The sequence below is a fragment of the Geotrypetes seraphini genome, chromosome 7 (genome assembly GCF_902459505.1).
Source record: "Geotrypetes seraphini chromosome 7, aGeoSer1.1, whole genome shotgun sequence".
NCBI classification, from domain to species: Eukaryota; Metazoa; Chordata; class Amphibia; order Gymnophiona; family Dermophiidae; genus Geotrypetes; species Geotrypetes seraphini.
This window is the reverse complement of record NC_047090.1, coordinates 31,734,463-31,754,280: the sequence shown is the minus strand read 5'-3', so window position 1 is coordinate 31,754,280 and position 19,818 is coordinate 31,734,463. Positions and strand designations below refer to the sequence as shown.

Here is a 19,818-nt window from a genome sequence, read left to right as displayed (position 1 = left end):
GTTGCTAGCACAGATTTTTTTTTTTTAACAGAACCCATTTTGAAGCATGACATTGTAATAGAAAATTAAACCTCTCACAAGCATTTGAGCGCAACCATGTGACTATTATGGTTTATTTTCTGCAAATAAAATGGTTAAACATAGCATGCAGGTAATTAGTGATATTTGTATACGTAACTTATAGCAAGAATGAAAATTTAGCGGGAAAAAAATTAAGTTTAAGGGCAAAAGCTACAAAAAAAAAATGTTCGTATAGAACAAAAACACACACAAAAAATGAATAAAGCCCCTTGTATCAAACTGCGGTCGAACGTTTTAGCACGGGCCGGCGAGGTCAATGCTCCTACGCTCATTGGACTTGAACGAGTGTTGAAGCATTGACCTCGCTGCCCCGCGCTAAAACGCCATACTGCAGCTTGATAAAAGAGAGCCTAAAAGCTCTTAATAAACTGTATTAAGACATAACAATGCCACACTTTAGCTGAATTTGAAACTACTGTGTTTAAAGTCAGTATTTTTGTTGCTTTATAATTTTGTACTTATTAGATGCATAACACATAGCCATTTGCAAGGTACAAAAAAATCAATGAGGTTCAAGAAGCTGCATAATTTAGAATAAGGACGACAGCCTTCCAGGGGTGGGCAACTCCGGTCCTCGAGAGCCGGAATCCAGTCGGGTTTTCAGGATTTCCCCAATGAATATGCATGAGATCTATTTGCATGCACTGCTTTCAATGCATATTTATTGGGGAAATCCTGAAAACCTGACTGGATTCCGGCCCTCGAGGACTGGAGTTGCCCACCCCTGACCTATACACTTTATGTTCCTAAATTGTGGACTGTACCCCTTGTAAACAAAGAAAATCCAATGGAATGGGGATGGGGGGGGGACTCTATGCTTGCAAAATATTTTTCTAAGGCCCTCAAATTCTTATTAGGTCTTAAACTAAAGAGTTAAACTGCGTTAATGAACTCACACCATTCTTCATAACTTGGTTTTATTAGTAAATACATCTTAATAAAGTGTTGCTCATTGATGGAGTTGGAAGATGTGGAATGCCATCACACCAGGTCTATTTCGCTCGCTTGGCGGAGGCAGCTGTGAATTTCCTGTGGAACGTCAGCCTGAGTGAAATTATTGCCGTCCAAACGCAGATGTTGAATCCTTGAGTACTCGAGTGGCCCGACAGATCTGCAAAAACTGGACATTGTGATCCCTGTAAACGCAAACGTTTCAAGCGATAAATATGTTGATTGAACACTGACGTAAGTCATATGTGCAGCTGTTACTACAGTCAGTTGTGAAAACAATATTAAATAATGACATGATGGGTAGAACACAGAAAGAGAAGAGGGATTCAGAATACAAACCACGAAGGAACACAAAAAAGGTCAAAGGCCGAGAATATAGAAATGGTGCCAGTAGGAAGGCACCGGTAGGTGCTCTACTGCCCAAATTAATTGTTTTAATTGGCTATTAGCAGTGTGGTAATTGCTGGTGCCATTAAAAGCCAATTAAAAAAAAAAAAAAGTAGGCATCGCGCGGCACACAAAACATGGCACCGGAATTGCATCTGTGCAGATGTTCAGCAGCACTGAATGTCACAAGAAGCGTGGTTATAGGCAGGATTGACATTCAGTGCCGCTAAGTATGATTGTACTTCGAAGGTAGGTGCCTGAAAAGTAGGCCTATATTTCCGGCGCCTATCTTCAATGCAATCCGTGATTCTGAAAACAGCGCCCTGATCTGAGTGATACGACTGGCGCCATTTTTTTTTTTTTCAGGTGCCTGCCCGATTATGGCACTGCTTTCAGAATCAGGGCCAAAGGGCCTTCAGGTTCTGCGTAATTCTGCTTTACTCATAATTACGGACCCATCATGGAAACAGAATTACCCAGAACTTAAAAGCCCTTTGTGGGTTCCATATCTGGGCGGGGGTTCTCAGAATATTTTTAGGTCTGTATACTTTTCAGAAAAAAAAACCCATGAAATGTTTGCACACCATTCTTTAAAAATAAAATATAAATATCTATTCTTGAGTTCACTCTTTAGCTGTTTATGAAATAATCATATTTCCCATATAATAGAGTAATACATATACTTGTTATATCTTATGAACTTTTGTTTTAGAAGGTCAGAAAACGCACAAGTAGGCCAAACTCTAAAACCAATCCATGCAAATATAAAAGGAGCATAGAAACATAGAAACAGAGAGCATGACGGCAGAAAAGGGCCGACGGCCCAACAAGTCTTCCCACTCAAGAACCCTCCCTCCCTCGAGAATCCATCTATTAAGCATTCCTCTTAAGCGACCCCACCAGTCTGTCCCATCGTCCCTTGAAGTCGAGCGTGTTACTGGCCTCGACTACCTGTCGTGGAAGACCATTCCATCGATCAATTACCCTTTCAGTGAAGAAGTATTTCCTGGTGTCCCCATGAAATCTTCCCCCTCTGAGCTTTAGCGGATGTCCTCTTGTCGCTGTGGGACCGGTAAGAAAAAAGATTTCTTCCCGGTCCCACGGCGACAAGAGGACATCCGCTAAAGCTCAGAGGGGGAAGATTTCATGGGGACACCAGGAAATACTTCTTCACCGAAAGGATAATTGATCGATGGAATGGTCTTCCACGACATATCATACATATCATGATACTTGTTAGTCAAAATTAGATTTCATTTAAAATTCATCATCCACCCTTTTAGGGCTCCTTTTACAAAGGTGCGCTAGCGTTTTTAACCCATGCACCGGATTAGTGCGCGTTATAGCTCGTGCTAGCTGAAAATCTACTGCCTGCTCAAAAGGAGGCGGTAGCATCTAGTGCATGTGGCAATTTAGCGCGCCCTATTCTTTGCGTTAAGGCCCTAGTGTGGCTTTGTAAAAGGTGCCCTTAGTCAGACTGCACAAAGTGATGAGCAAATATCAGTAGATTTCAAAAGCATGCATAAAATATCCCTAAAACATAAAACACAAACCAAAAATTAAAAAAAAATAAGAAGATCATTAACCCCCTCCCCCCTTTTTTTACAAAACCATAGCATGGCGGTAACAGCACCAACACTCATAGGCTGTCCTCAGCTCCATCCCTGTAATGCCCATGACCCACTCCTAGTCAAACTAGAGTCAAAGTACAAAACAACCAAGAAGCACCCAAAAGAAGCACAAGGGGCCTTCAAGTTCTGAGCAGTCAAACGCCCATTTATTAAAGGGCCCGATACAGTCCGTGTTTCGGCGTATCCGCCTGTGTCAGGGGCTCATTCAATGTAATCCATACAAAAAACAATGGATAGCCAAAGGGATAGCATCAAATACTGACTCGCTCAAAAGACAGTATCCAAGGTATAGCAAGAGTGAATTTACTCCTGATAATGCATAACCCATCCCTACCATCATTAAAAGCTAGCCTGGCGTTAGCAGCTAGCGTGGCAGGCGGTTTAACACGCGGTATTACGTGCGTTAAACCCCTACCGCAGCTTGATAAAAGGACCCCACAGACACACTGAGGACAAGCACATCTGGAGAAATGACTATTTTCAAAACAAAAAGATAGTCGTCTTTCAGTTTTCAAAAATGGTCATGTTTGCTACTAGATTTTTGTGGGTGTTCTACAAAACATCCAACCTCGGATTTTGATGTCATATTGAAAATGCCCCTCCATATGAATAAGATTTGAAAGATTCCTGGCTTGGTAGGCATCAAGAATATCGTTCAGGTCTTCATGACTATGTTGATGTTTTAATGATCAATTTCTGATTATTATTTTTTTTTTAGCTTTTTCCAATGAATATAGTACATTTATTTACCCCTGAAGCTCAGGTTTAAGTTGTCTTATATTCAACATTATCTACAGTATAATGTGATGAATGTAATTATAATACACTAGTGTTTAAGCCCGTTACATTAACGGGTGCTAGAAAGCAGCCCCCTTTCCCTCTCCCCCTCCAGTTCCTCCCTAACTATCTCTCCGTGACCCCACTTCTGTCTTCCCCCCTAAGCAAAACGATCTGCCTCCCAGCACACCCCTTCCCCCGAAGCAGCCCCCTTTCCCTCTACCCCTCCAATTCCTCCCTGACAGTGTCTCTGTGGACCCCTTCTGTCTCCCCTCCCAAGCAAAGCTGTTTGCCTCCCAGCACACCCCTCCCCCAAAGCAGACCCCTTTCCCTCTACCCCTCCAATTCCTACCTGACTGTCTCTCCGTGGCCCCCCATTTTGTCTCCCCCCCAAGCAAAGCTATCTACCTCCAGCACACCCCTCCCCCAAAGCAGACCCCTTTCCCTCTGCCCCTCCAGTTCCTCCCTGACTGTCTCTCCTTGGCCCCCCTTCTGTCTCCCCCCCCCCAAGCAAAGCTGTCTGCCTCCAAGCACACCCCTCCCCCCGAAGCAGCCCCCTTTCCCCTCCTGTGAGAATGTTTACCTGCATGGGCCACCTGCAGCACCCTCCAGCCGTTCATCTGAGCTGAAACTCCTTTACTCGCCTCCCGCCTACACTTTTTTGAAGATGCGCGCCATCCCCGCGGTCTGGCCAGCTCCCCTAGTCCCTTGCCGCTGCCGCAGCCACCCCCTTCCCGCGTTCGACAAACCTCTTGGCTCCAGCAGCGGCCGCAGCACTGTAAACACGCTGCTTCGCGGCCTCTACTGCCCCGATTTGCTCTGCCGCATCTCTGATGATGTCATCAGGGACACGGAAGAGCAAATCAAGGCAGTAGAGGCCGCGAAGCAGCGTGTTTACAGTGCTGCGGCCGCTGCTGGAGCCAAGAGGTTTGTCAAACGCGGGAAGGGAAGGGGGTGGCGGCGGCGGCAAGGGACTAAGGGAGCCGGCCAAACCACGAGAAGGGAAAATCGGGTGGGAGGCTCAACGGGGATGGGGGGGGAGGGGTGAAGATGAACTGAAAAGAACCCTAGGCGCGCATGCGCACTCCTGCAATGCCACAGACCTACATCTCACAGATCAGGGAAAACAGAAGCACACAGTTGAGTGCGCATGCGTGGCTAGCGTTTTATTATATAGGATTTTAGAATAATTTAGTACTTTAAGATATTAGTTTAAGTTTAAGTTTTATTAGTTTAAGTTTTAAGTTTAAGTTTATTAGGATTTTATATACCGCCTATCAAGGATTTCTAAGCGGTTTTACAATCAGGTACTCAAGCATTTTCCCTATCTGTCCCGGTGGGCTCACAATCTATCTAACGTACCTGCACTGAGTGCATGAAGTTAATTAGATTTGTGACAGTATGTAATGTACAGCGCTGCTTACGTCTGGTAGCGCTATAGAAATTATAAATTGCTGTTGTATCATACTACGCTACAAGCATTGTTGTTTAAGGTCATTTCAAGCAGTATAACCATGCAATGTATCATGATTGCATTCTCTTGTAAATTAATATATAAATAGGAAAATATAACTTACTATTGATTCTGTTGGCCTGTAAGTAGAAATTTTCTAGGTCTTCATTGACAGTTGGAATACTGTTTAATTCATTAAAGGAGAGATCCAGTTCTCGAAGGCTAGAGATGTTAAATAGGTTTCCTGGCACACCAGCATCTGCCAGTTTATTGTGAGATAAACGGAAATATTTTAGACTTTGAAAATCTTTGAAGTAGTCGTTGGGAATGCTGCTGATCTTGTTGTTGTCAAGATATAAAATCTGTAAGGCGGAAGGAAGGCCAGGAGGTACTTTGGTAAGTTCATTGAAGCTTAAATCAAGGTGTTCGAGCGACTTTAGACCTTTAAAAGTGCCACCGACAGAATCATCTTTCAGTGCATTGTACTGCAGATCGACTACAGTCAGGTTCACTAGACCTTCTAAGAGGCTAGGTGCCATTTTTGTAATTTTATTGTGAGTCAGATACAGATCAGTCAAAGTTTTCGGAAGCGGCCCGACAGCTTCAGTCAGGTTGTTGTAGCTGATATGCAGCTTGAGCAGTTGTTTAAGTTTAGAGAACGCACTTTTACCTATCTTGGCATTGGACAAGTGGTTATGGTCTAGAATTAGCCATTGAAGGTCAGTTACATTATCAAATGCATTATCCTCAATGCTCTCAATCTGATTGTATTGAAGGTACAAATACCTGATTCCATTTGGTATAATTGGTATACTCTTCAGTTTGAGTTCATTGCAGTACATTGCTGTAGGATAATTTGAAGGACAGTTGCACTCGGGTGCACAGTTTGCAGTTGATGCGCTGAAAAATGCATGCGCATAGCCGTAATCGTCTTCTGGAGCATAATAGTCATATGTACATAAGATGCCACTAATCGATACCAGAAAGAAAGGAAGGTGGTACAGATGCATGTCTGCAATACGTATTCACCTAAAAATAAAAAAAAACAAGAAATGATATAAGCATTGCTGTAGACATCAAAAGGCTATTTCTGATCATGAAAGCACAATGGCCCAGATTCTATAAACGACACCTGATGTTCGTGGCCCAACAAATGAGTGCAGGACAATCGCGCCTTTGTCATTCGCACCCCGTCAAATGCGCACACTGACAAGTGCATGCAAGACAATGGTGCCCCGTCAATTGCACTCCAACAGTGGATACTATTTTGTCTTTTTGAGAGTTACAAAGTAACCCTCTTTTTTGAGGGGGGCGGGGGGAACTCCCCCCCCCCTCACTACACTTAAAATATTTACTTGGTATCTATGCTAGGGTAAGGTTTAGATGAGGATTTAATCCTCATCTAAACCTTACCCTAACACTAGTGCAATTGACGGGGCGCCATTGTCCTGTGCGCAGTTGTCGGGGCGCGCATTTGACGAGGCGCAATTGACAGGGCAAAATTGTCCTGTGCTTATTTGTTGGCGTACCCCTAAAGTTAGATGCCTAGATCGGCATACCTAGCCAATGTAGGGGCCTAACTTAATTTTCTTAATTAGCTCAATTGGCACTACTGTTTGAAAACAATTTAAGCAGTTAATAAGCTGGTAGATGCCTAACTCAGTAGGCACGTAACACTTTGAGGTACTCCAAGGCACTTTCCAGAAAATAGGCATGGTTAGGGGCAGATTCCCTGAGCGGATTCTGTGTAGATTTTGGGTGCAGTTTGGCTTTGGTGCTAGTAGGTGCCTAACCTAGGCCCACTTATTTAAGCCAAGAACATTCTGGCCTAAATGGGAGTACGTCTAAGGTTCCTTTTCTTTCTTTTTTTTAAATTAAGTATATTACACAATTTAGTGTAGGAAATCAATCTAGTCCATATCAAGGAAGAAAGAGAGAGAGAGAAAAAAAATAGTCAATCAGAAATCCAAACTAATAAAATCCTACAAAAATCACATTCCCGGATATCTACTAGGTGCTCTCAATACATTAATCCCTTCTTAGATCATATTATTTAACTTCCTTCTCTACCTTATTGACAGTAAACAAAAATAAACCATTTTTGATACTGCCTGGAGTGGCAATACAATCAATAGTTAGGAACTGGAAAGACTTCACACTTTTGAACTTTCATTTTTGGTGGGAGACAGTATGTCTCTTTTATAGATATGAAGCTAATTTAGCTGAAAGATCGGGGAATATGGCCACATTTAAGGATGTATGGAGCCCGTTAGAGGGTCTCATTAGGCAGTGTGCGTGTGATTAAATGATATTCCAGACAAATGAGAGAGAGGTGGATTGGGGAGTAGGGGTGGGGGTTAGGGAGGGAGGGATGGATGGAGGGATAGATAATGACATGTTCCTGTTAAGAATCTCCTAGTGTATGTATGCATATGTTTATAAATATACAGGAAAACCTTGGTTTGCGAGCATAATTCGTTCCAGAAGCAAGCTTGTAATCCAAAGCACTCGTATATCAAAGCAAATTTCCCCATAAGAATACTGGAAACTCAGACGATTCATTCCACAACCCAAAAACTTTAATACACAATACTATACGTACTTGTATTGCAAGACCTCACTCATTTACAACAATCACTACACTCCCGCAGCGTCAGAGAAAGAAGAACCATTGGCTCAGCTGCGATGATGTGACGCGTGTATACTGCATGTACTTGTATTGCAAGACTTTGCTTGTTTAGAACAATCACTACACTCTTGCAGCATCTGACAGAGAAGAACCATCGGCTCAGTTGCGATAATGTGACGCGTGTATATTGTATGTACTCGTATTGCAAGACTTTGCTTGTTTAGAGCAGTCACTACACTTTTGCAGCATCAGAGAGAGAAGAACCATCGGCTCAGCTGCGATGATGTGACACGTGTATACTGTATGTACTCGTATTGCAAGACTTTGCTTGTTTAGAGCAGTCACTACACTCCTGCAGCATCTGACAGAGAAGAACCATCGGCTCAGCTGCGATGATGTGACGCGTGTATACTGTATGTACTCGTATTGCAAGACTTTACTCATTTAGAACAATCACTACACTCCTGCAGCATCTGACAGAGAAGAACCATCAGCTCAGTTGCGATAATGTGACGCGTGTATATTGTATGTACTCGTATTGCAAGACTTTGCTTGTTTAGAGCAGTCACCACACTTTTGCAGCATCAGAGAGAGAAGAACCATCGGCTCAGTTGCGATGATGTGACGCGTGTATACTGTATGTACTCGTATTGCAAGACTTTGCTTGTTTAGAGCAGTCACTACACTTTTGCAGCATCAGAGAGAGAAGAACCATCGGCTCAGTTGCGATGATGTGACGCGTGTATATTGTATGTACTCGTATTGCAAGACTTTGCTTGTTTAGAACAATCACTACACTCTTGCAGCGTCAGAGAGAGAAGAACCATAGGCTCAGTTGTGATGTGTGTATACTGTACGTACTTGCAAACCAAGTTACTTGCAATCCAAGGTTTTACTGTATTTGTGAATTGCATTATTTTGTAAGATGTTAAAATTTAATAAAGATTGAACTAACCCCCCCCCCCAAAAAAAAAAACAACAACAACCCAAAAACTAATCATTCCAAAAGGTCCGGCTCAAAGACTCCTTGGGCACTGCTAGATGCAATTCTATAAATGGTGCCTAGTGGATGATTGACAATTATGCTCAATGGCGCCTAGAAGTCAAACGTTGTTTATAGAATCAGGGCTAATCTGTCATTCAAAGGCAATCAAATTACTATATAGAGTTAGCCTTTTTCCAAAAGGGGAGATCCCTATGAACTTTGAGGCCTGTATTCTAAAAAGCATTAACATCAGTCGTTAATACACTTTGAGACATCATGTTAATTGCATGCAATAGTTTTGCAATAATTTCTTGCATTAAAATGAACATGTTAACACGAATGATATTGTGAAAATGTTGCTATGCCTCTCCAAGATGCAGTTAAGATTTTTGAGTTAATAAGTCTGTATTCACCTTTGCATATTTTAAGGACCATTACCTTTTACTAAACCGCAATGTTCCATGCTGCTCCCAACGCTCATAGGAAGTCTATGAGCATTGGGAGCAGCACGAAGCATTCAGCGCAGGTCCCTTCACTAATAACCGTTATTGTGGTTTAGTAAAAGGGGGAGTGGGGGGTTAATTTTTATGCATTAATAAGTTTTGACCATTTTAATTTAGTTTTAAATCCCATTACTTCATTTGCATATTATTAGCATGACAGCATTGACAAACTAAATTCTCACATGGAAAACTTATGTTAATGTTTAAAAACCATATTGTACATCACACTATAGAAACATAGAAACATGATGGCAGATAAAGGCCAAATGGCCCATCTAGTCTCCCCATCTGCAGTAACCATTATCTCCTCTTCTCCCTAAGGTTCTTAACATTTGCATCTCCTCTTCCTATAGGCTAAGGCTCTGTGCACCTGCATTGTGAGGTCATAGAGCTGCCCATCCACAATAACCATTATCTCTTTCTCTCTCCGAGAGATCCCACGTGCCTGTCCCAGGCCCTCTTGAATTCAGACGCAGTATCTGTCTCCACCAGCTCTTCTGAGAGACTATTCCACGCATCTACCACCCTTTCCATAAAAAAGTATTTCCTTAGATTACTCCTGAGCCCATCACCTCTTAACATCATCCTATGCCCTCTCATTGCTGAGTTTCATTCCAAATGAAAGAGACTCGACTCATGCGTATTTGCATTACGTAGGTATTTAAAGTCTCTCAAGAATCCAAGTCGCAATAACAAAATAAAAATACAATCAGCAAAAAATTGTTATTAGCCTAGTGGTGGAGATACCCCATGAAAGTGCATTTATAATAGGTGGAGAAAAAGCTTCAACTTATCAACAATATACGGACGGCAACCCAATGAATTCTTAAGCCAGTCCTGCTCTGTATCATAGGCAAAAAACTCCACACATTTCAAAATGTAACTTTTCAAAATGGGACCAGAGCCACCACTGTGCACAGGGAGCCATCATATCTCCCCTCTTCCGCCTTTCCTCCAAAATATACAGATTAAGATCTTTAAACCTGTCTCCATATGCTTCATAATGAAGACCACGCACCATTTTAGTAGCCTTCCTCTGGACTGACTCCCTTTTTATATCTTTTTGAAGGTGCAGCCTCCAGAATTGTACACAATATTCTAAATAAGGTCTCACCAGAGTCTTATACAGGGGCATCAATACCTCCTTTTTCCTACTGGCCATACCTCTCCCTATGCAACCTAGCATCCTTCTAGCTTTCGCCGTGACCTTTTCAACCTGTTTGGCCACCGTAAGATCATCACATACAATCACACCCAAGTCCCGCTCTTCCATCGTGACAATAAGTTTTTCACCCCCTAAACTGTACCGTTCCCTTGGGTTTTTGCAGCCCAAATGCATGACCTTGCATTTCTAAGCATTAAATTTTAGCAGCCAAACTTCAGACCATTCTTCATGCTTCGCTAGGTCTTTATTCATGTTATTCACACCATCCGGTGTGCCTACTCTATTGCAGATTTTGGTATCATCCACAAAGAGGTAAACCTTACCCAACAACCCTTCAGCAATACTACTGTACCCACCTACAAGAATGTTGGCAACAAATTTGGATGACCATTTGTTCTCTACTAAACCTCTAACTTTTATGTTTAAAATCATTTTTATTGAGATTTCCACACAAGCAATAAACAACAATACTGTACATCTCACATATATCCTCAATACTAAACAGGAATAACAGTTACCAACCCAACCAAACTCCCATCCCCCCCCTCACCCACTCAACCACCCACCCCCAGGGAACAGCGGCATTACAACTAACTTCAGCAATCCATTGTGAGCAGTTCAGAAATACAGAGTCAGCAACCCACATTCCAAAGTTTTTCCCTAAGAGAAGGAAGGAGCGTATTGCTGAAGGGTGCCCAACACTGTGTGAATAGCTGGCCTGAACATGTAGTCAAGTCTGCAACACCTCGTCGCTCTAATGACGCCTGAGTTATCATTAATGATCTCCAGTGAGAAATAGTTGGAGGCTCCGTAGATAGCCAAGCTGTCAAGATGCTTTTCCGTCCCATCAGCACAGTCCGTCTAAGGAATGCTGTACAGCCAGGTCTGATAGGATGGAATCGGATTTGCAAAGTGAAAAAGGAAACTAGAGTGAAGATGCCAGGAACAGTCCCAGAAGTTCACTACATAGGTCATGAGTTGTGTCCAAAACCTAGAAATGAAAGAATGAAAGGGCAAGTCCAGAACATATGGCCAAGATGGGCCCGCGGTTGAAAACATTTAATACAACAGTCTCCAACACAAAGCTTCAACCGGAAAGCTCTGTTTGATGCACAGTAAGCTCTCAGTAAGAATTTATAATTCCATTCTTTCTCAGTAGCTTGCAATATGTGCTTATTACAAATTTGAATGCCCCTCCTAATCATGTCTGCAGTAAGTCCAGTGTCCACTTCTGAGCTATGTCATCATAATCCAATTCTCCTGCCAATTCCTGCAAGAACTTATGGTGGAATCTCAGCAGTATAGGGACTTGAGCCGTAAGACATAATGCCTCCGATAACCTCTCCTGGACATCTTCATTCAACACAGCAGGCATCAACTCAGTCAGGTAATGGTGTAGTTGTCTATAAGCATACCAGTCTCGCGCTGGTAATTGATATGCCTCTTTAAGGTCCTCAAAACCATTCGGCAATCCATCGGAGGATACCACTTGCGATACATATTGTAGTCCACGTTGCTTCCACAGAACAAAAGATGTTTGAGATATGCCTGGACAAAAATCACCATTACCCGCTATAGGTAGACATGGCGTACGATGTGGTGTTATTTTCAAGAGCTTGCAGACTCTCGTCCAGGTCTGGTGCATTACAGGCAATATAAGGTCCAGTCGTAATTGAGGTAAAGCAGGCAAAATGATAGCTAAAATGATGTGCTATAAATGGAACATTCTACTTCAGGCATAGAAAAATGTGAAGTACTACAAAACCAGTCATGAAGGTGACGTAATTGACTAGCAAGATTAAAGCGGAATTTGCTCACCAACCCCAACCCCCCTTGATCTCTTGGTAACATCAAAATCGACATTGGAATCCGAGCTCTCTTGCCCTGCCAAAGAAAGGCAAAACCTCTAACTTTTAATATTATAGCTTGGGATCCTTTGGCCTTCAACATCCAATAACAGAGGAACGTTCAAAATTATTATGAATCTTACTAAACCTGGCTATTAAAATCATGTTACGACATTGAAAAGATACTTCAACAGCGGAGTATAGCACCTAGTGGAGCACACCTCCTCTTTTACTAACGTGTAGCGTGGGTTTTAACGCTAGTGACGGCAGTAACTGCTCTGACACTCATAGAATTCCTATGAGTGTCGGAGTAGTTACTGCCGCAGCCGGCGCTAAAACCCACGCTAAAACCCACGCTACGCATCAGTAAAGGAGGGGAACAGTTTGTAGCACTGCCAAATTTGAAAGAATTGCAGCTGAAAAAGTCAACGTTATACATTCTTTCAAAAAAACATGGGAACCACATACTAAATATAGTATCACACCCTAATAAGTAGTATAATACATTCACTCTACATGCATCTTGTGTCCAACTTATTCCAGTGTACATCCATACTCTACTTTCGCTGGACTTCATAGTACTTATCTCTGATTATCGATGATAATTTTGTGGCCATATGAGTCTATGTTATTGAACGTATCGCTTTTGTTCTTATTCCTTATTTCACTCCATCACATATGTATATGATCCAATATGTGTATGGTTTTCTTTATTATAAACCAATAAAAAAAATTATTGAACTAAAAAAACCACATACTGTACATGCTAACAGCTCTTTCAGTGAATAACTTTATAACAGGCATCTAGTTTACTTGGGTATGAAGGTGCCTATTCTTAGCCTATTTTATAAGGACACAGAGGCATCAATATGTTTTCATAAAATACTAGTGCCTGATATTACCTCGACACTACCACTAGGAGTTGCTAACACCATTTTTAACCTGACATTGGTGAGGAATTACTTTTGTCCAGACCCTACTAGGGGCCAGAATACTTTGCAGGTAGGCCAAGAGGGGCAGCCTACTCAAGGGGCCAAACCTTGTGGAGGGGAGTGCAGCAGATTGTGGGGCATTTCAGGGTGTGGATAAGGACATTGGAGGGAGCTTCAGAGAAAGAAGGACTTCTAGGTGTGTGTGTGGGGGGGGGGGGTTCTTCTGCTGGGGGGTACTTAAGGTAGGGCCTTGAAGTTTGTGAAAGAATTGCATTGGGTGAGACTTTGAATGGAGCAGTTGGGAGGGTATGTGACATATGGAGGTCCCATCAGAAGAGGGGTTTGTGATGGGGGGCTCAGGGGCACCTTATTTTCACTGAGGCTGGCCCCTTTAAGCAGTGTTCAGGAGCTCTGGTCTGCAGCTGTGTGGCCCTTTGCTCCAGGAATGATAAAATAATACAGCTTGCAAGATGACTCACAAAGAGCATTATTCTTTTAATGTGAGATTTAGTAACCTGAGGTACGGAACTGTGGCTCTTCTTTGAACCTTTTCTAGTTCCGCTATATCTTTAGGCGGAAGGTTTCAGCGTTTTCTCTACCTTGAGCACTGACCCCCCAAGGGGGACCCTAACATCTTGTAACGATGATTCAGGTTATTCTTCCCAATCTGCATCACTTTGCATATGCCCACATTAAATTTCATCTGCCACTTGGACGCCCAGTCTTCCAGTTTCCCAAGGTCTGCCTGCAATTTTTCACAATCCACATGAGTTTTAACAACTTCTAACAGTTTAGTGTCATCTGCAAATTTAATCACCTCACTCGTCGTTTCAATTTCCAGATCATTTATAAATAAGATAAATAGCATCGATCCTAGAACAGATCCGTGCAGCACTCCACCATCTACCCGGTACATAGACTAAACTGCGCGAGAAAATCGCGCATGGACAATGCCGGGCAGAGAGTCACATGCAGGACGTCAGTGCACTGGATTCAAACACTATTTTAATGCACTCCAAGAGGGGGTGGAGGGGAACCCCCTCACTTTACTTAGAACTGTTGGCACTTCCGTTGTGGGGGATGTTGGCAGGAACCCACATTATAGAGGAAACAGCCTTTTTTCTTCTTTTTTTAAATTCTTTATTCCTTTTTCTCTCTTTTTTAGGTAAAAATTACACTTTTCTCTGTAATGGGGGGGGGTTCCCCCCCCCCAACGGGAGCTCCAACAGTTCTAAGTAAAGTGGGGGGTTCCCTTGGAATGCTTTAAAATAGTGTTTGAATGCAGCGCGCTGACGTCCTGCGCGATTGTCTCACACGGTTTAATCTATGTACCGGGTAGATGGTGGAGTGCCGCACGGATCTGTTCTAGGACCGATGCTATTTAACTTATTTATAAATGATCTGGAAATTGGAACGCCGAGTGAGGTGATTAAATTTGCAGACGACACTATACTGTTCGAAGTTGTTAAAACTCATGCGGATTGTGAAAAATTGCAGGCAGACCTTGGGAAACTGGAAGACTGGGCGTCCAAGTGGCAGATGAAATTTAATGTGGGCCTATGCAAAGTGATGCACATTGGGAAGAATAACCCGAATCATCCTTACCAGATGGTAGGGTCTCCCTTGGGGGGGTCAGTGCCCAAGGAAAAGATCGCGAAGGCGATATTGGGCATCAACACTGCGCTGCCCTCCTAGAGATGGACGGTGGTGGATTATACCAAGTTGACCCCCGTGGCTCTGACTGCTGGGTTTTCCATAAATAAACACTTGCTATGTAAGCAAACCTGTGTGAAAAGGCGAGCCTGCGAGAGGGAAGGCAGGAGAGCAAGCACACGCGCAGACCATCTACAAGCAAAGAAGATGCTGTATGCATGCATCTGGATCGCTCTGCAGTGATCCATGCAGTCGCTGTGGGCCATGCCTACGATCGAGTTAATTTGCATGTAGAGGTTTACTGAATTAGTCACCTGGGAAGACTCGGCCATGTATTGGAAAGGTAAGGGGGGGGGGGGGTTACTGAATCTAGGCCTAAGTTCTGTATTTGAAATGGGCCAAAATTCATCAAGGATGAGGAGAGTGTGATTGGCATTTAGAGGAAGTGTTTAATGGAAGTTTTTGCTTCTCAAGGAGGTGTCACATGCATCGTCATATACTCACACTTATTGTTGTATCTTTTGTTGAATAAATGAATAACTCGTTTTTGTCTGAGTTGTTTATTGAATGAGATTATCTTTCTCTTAGGATCTAGTCATGTTTTGAGTATTCATTGCACTGATACTTGTACACACCATCCTAGGGGGCTGTCACACTTTTTTTTTTTTAACACTGTACATTTGAAGTTGTGTACATTACATTCATTGCAATTAGATGTGTGTTCCAGTTGTATTCATTTTGAGATAGAAATACTGTAATGACATTTTTTTTTTAAATTGCATTTTTCTGAAAACATCTGATAATGAAGTTATTGCATGTGATACTGCAACATACTATGGATTTTTAGTAATTTTCTTTGGTTTGTGAAGGGTTACACCTAGTCAGTGTTCTGTTAAATGCAATTACACATTTAAATTTAATTGAAATACTTAATTAGATTGAGAGGTCCATTATTCCTGGTTACCTAACACGTTTCTGGAAATAGCTCAGTGCCATATGTTCTTCACCAGGTATATTTTCCCCAGGCCATCATTTTAGCTCCTGAAGTCAGGGTTTCATTCTCATATACCAAAGGAATTTGCAGTCTTGATGTTTCATCGACAATTTTGTTTGATTTAATTGAAAAAATATATATATATTGTGTATGTTTTACAGTCCACATTCTGTTTAGAGGATTGCTGGAAGGCTTGCACTATACAGCTCATTTGACCTGAAGAAATTTCTCTTTTGATATGTATCCAGTCTAATCGTGTCACATGTAACGTTCTTAATATCCGTGCCTGAATTCAGTAGATTGGTATCATCTTCAGCACGTTGCTTTTCAAATAGCCCACGCTTCTGTAATGGTTTGGGCAATCTGATGATAACCAAAGCACTATGTTCTTCAGCGAGGGACCTGCATGACCTCTGTTGCTTGCTTAGCAGGGGTTAAAACAGAGTAGTAAAGTGTGTGGCACAGTGGTTAAAGCTACAGCCTCAGCACCCTGAGGTTGTGGGTTCAAATCCCACACTGCTCCTTGGGACCCTGGGCAAGTCACTTCCCCCATTGCCCCAGGTACATTAGATAATGAATCCACCAGGACAGAGAGGGAAAATGCTTGAGTACCTGAATGTAAAACCACTTAGGCCAGTGGTTCCCAACCCTGTCCTGGAGGACCACCAGGCCAGTTGGGTTTTCAGGATAGCCCTAATGAATATGCATGGAGCAGATTTGCATGCCTGACACCTCCATTATATGGTGACCAGAGGGCACTCGCTGAAAGTCAGGGGAGGGAAATTTCAAGGTGATGCCAGGAAGTACTTCTTCACCGAAAGGGTAGTCGATCATTGGAACGAGCTACCTTAGCAGGTGATTGAGGCCAACAGCATGTCAGATTTTAAGAGAAAATGGGATATTCACGTGGGATCTATAGGGGAGTAAAAGTCAGGGAGTGGGTCATTGGTATGGGCAGACTTGATGGGCTGTGGCCCTTTTCTGCCGTCAATTTCTATGTTTCTATGTTCAATTTCTATATGCAGATCTCTCTCATGCATATTCATTAGGGTTATCCTGAAAACCCGACTGGTCCTGGTGGTCCTCCAGGACAGGGTTGGGAACCACTGTCTTAGGTTATAACTGATATATAAATACTAAAATAAATAAATCTTTCTTTATTTTCTGTTTTTCCTGACTTATGATTTGCCAGTGTAAATATAGAAGCAAACAAGACATGAGCCATTGCGCAAGTAGAGTTATTACATCTTACAGACGCATGTCTTTTTCAATTCTGTTCTGCAGTTTCAGGGCTCCTTTTATCAAGCTGGCGTGACGTTTCGTCACTCATTAACCCCCGCGCTGGTCTGAAAACTATCGCCTGCTCAAGGGAGGCGTTAGCGGCTAGCGCGGCCGGCGGTTTAGCGCGCGGCATTACCCGTGTTAAACTGCTTACGCGGCTTGATAAAAGGAGCCCTTAATGTTTTCCTCCTTAATGAATCATCCCTTTCATTTCACCTATTAACCCTTTATTTGGCATTGCTGCTGAGAAGCGACATGCGTCTTGTATGGCTTTTCTGGGAGATCTGCATCTCCGAACGCCTGTTCACTTGGCACGCTTGCTCTCGTTCAACATTGAGTTACGCAAAGCAGCTGTTTCACCATCTGCCAATTAAAGGGTTAATGTGGAGATCCTGATAAAGCAAGGTCAATTTTCAGCCTGTAAAATAATGTTCTAGGATAGAATAAGCTTGTGTTTGCCATGATTCATATTATTAATATAATTTTCCCAGTCATATGTGTACTGGGCAAAAAATACAAAATAAAAAAATGGTGGACCGCTTCTTTGTAAATTACTATCTTAAAAAATGAGTGAAAAAAAAAATCTTCTTCACGAGCACATTTTTCCTCTTATTAATCTGTGATTTTATTAGATTAAATTAAGAAATCAGACAGAGGTTAATTAAAATCTTTTTTTCTGTGCCACCATTTTAATCAGAGAGAAAGTAATTTGCTTTTGTATCTCAAGAAAAAAAATAAAAAATTGAAATTATATGATGTTCTTTATTTGTTGATATTGAGAACAAACAAACCAACCAAAACTTGAAACTATAGGTTACCTTGCCTTTGTAATAAATAAGCAGTTTGGGGTTGTTTTTTTTCCAGTGATTCCTGGAATCCCCTTTTCAGCTCTGGGCAAACTTGAAATTCACATTTTATGCCTTATCAGAAAACAGTCTGGCATGAATTTAAAGTATGAAAAGGACTTATGAACACGACTGCATTTCAGTAGCTATTTGAAAAAAAAGTAATGCATTTTATTTTCAAGAATGCATTTCCATTTCTTCTTCTTTATCACCACAAAATACCAGTGCATCGATCTAGTTCTGCTGTATTGAACCCAGGTATCTTTTAAAGAGATCAAGAAAGAGCAAAAGCCAGATCAGCTCTCATTTAAACAGCAGCTCAGAAATATTGCCCAGTTCAATTTGCGGCTAGCCTGTGTTCCAATCTACGCGATCGCTATCATTAAAATATGGACTGCAGTAATACTCACCTCGCTGCCTCGGAGCTCCTTCCCTTAAATCCCGGCACAGAGGCAATAAAGGAGGAAAACCAGCTGCTGTGTGAAATGCTGTAACCAGTATCAGGAGGGATGCCGATTACCAGATTCTGTGAGAGATAACTTAAAAAAAAAAAAAAGAAAGAAAGAAAAAAAAAAAGCAACAAATCTTGGTCCCACTGCTGTTTGAAAGTACTACGTCATCATTCTGAATCAGTGGTATCTCATGTGAAAACAGTCTCAAGTTTCAAGTTTTCAAGTTTATTTAAAATTTCTTATACCGCCTAATCAAACCTTCTAGGCGGTGGACAAAAAATATTAAAACTGTCTATTAACTAAAATACAGTTTAAAAACACACAACAACACTAGGGGAAATACTAAGTTTAAAAGACCTAATGAAATGCAGGTGGGACAAATGCACATACAGCCTACTCTATCTGCTAAGACTGTAGCATGGACGGTCCTGTAGTTATCATAATTACATGCTTTTTTTTTTACAGCAGAAAAATGCAGTTTAAAATATGAGCCTAGAAAGACTTCAGTTTGTGCATGAGCAGAACCAGCTTTAAAATGCGCAATATCAGTTCACCGGTCATTGTTGTTGTTTTTTTTAAATGGTAGACCAAATTAACAAAATCATACGTAGCTGAGCAAACCACCCATCTGAAAAACAGGTCAAATGCATAAATCATGCATTTGCATTCCATGTTTTGAGTCTTTTGTCTCTTACCCTCTGCACACTTTGTAGAAGGGACGCTTTAGTCTTGCTCAGATGTCTTCTCTCAAATGATCGAGTCTGGATTTGATTACGGATTTTTCTCGATGATATTTGCCAAGGAAAATAAGTTCTTTCTCTCCCTTTGGTTCTAAACAACACTATTATACCCTGCATAAGTCTGGAAGCAATCAGTTGTGAGGTATCTGTTTCTTGGGTCTGTGGATAGCATTCAAGAATGTAGCCTTGAATCTTTGATGCTAAAGCTTCCTGTGGCTGAAGACAGTGGCAAAACGATAATGTTGTGGCATCTGAACCAATTAATTCATAGAACCTTAATGTTTAATTATGGCCTGTCAGCCATTCATGGGCAATGTGTTATGTGCTCCTGATGACATTCAAGATATACTGTAATGTGACATCAATTAACACTAAGAAGCTTACTTGAAATACAGCAATAAAGTCTAGTTACGAAATATTTGAATATGCTAATAACATAGGGAAAATTTTCAGTGGCTGCTATAGGACAAAGGGCCAGATTCTATATACTACGTCTAAAGCAGTGGTCTCAA

The 19,818-nt window shown here is 41.8% G+C and overlaps 1 protein-coding gene across 2 annotated transcripts; it reads right to left on the bottom strand.

The window, feature by feature from the left end:
* Positions 1-1,002: 1,002 nt before the first annotated feature.
* Positions 1,003-19,509, bottom strand: LUM (lumican). Of its 2 annotated transcripts, XM_033951778.1 has the most exons (4): positions 19,262-19,509; positions 18,525-18,653; positions 5,405-6,309; positions 1,003-1,217 (listed from the first exon to the last, which is right to left on the bottom strand). In XM_033951778.1, exons 3-4 carry the CDS (start codon positions 6,288-6,290, stop codon positions 1,063-1,065), a joined length of 1,041 nt encoding a protein of 346 aa, XP_033807669.1. In that variant the 5' UTR covers positions 6,291-6,309; positions 18,525-18,653; positions 19,262-19,509; the 3' UTR covers positions 1,003-1,062. The 2 variants fall into 2 exon arrangements, with proteins under 2 accessions (XP_033807669.1, XP_033807670.1); XM_033951779.1 differs by lacking the exon at positions 18,525-18,653 and having other exon boundaries at positions 19,262-19,415.
* Between the last annotated feature and the right edge of the window lie 309 nt (positions 19,510-19,818).

Excerpts from the sequence above, each read along its gene's own strand:
- LUM (XM_033951778.1), bottom strand. The coding sequence starts at position 6,290 with ATGCATCTGTACCACCTTCCTTTCTTTCTGGTATCGATTAGTGGCATC. Across the intron at positions 1,218-5,404 it reads ACAGGCCAACAGAATCAATA|GGATCACAATGTCCAGTTTT; the intron begins GTAAGTTATATT and ends TTGCGTTTACAG.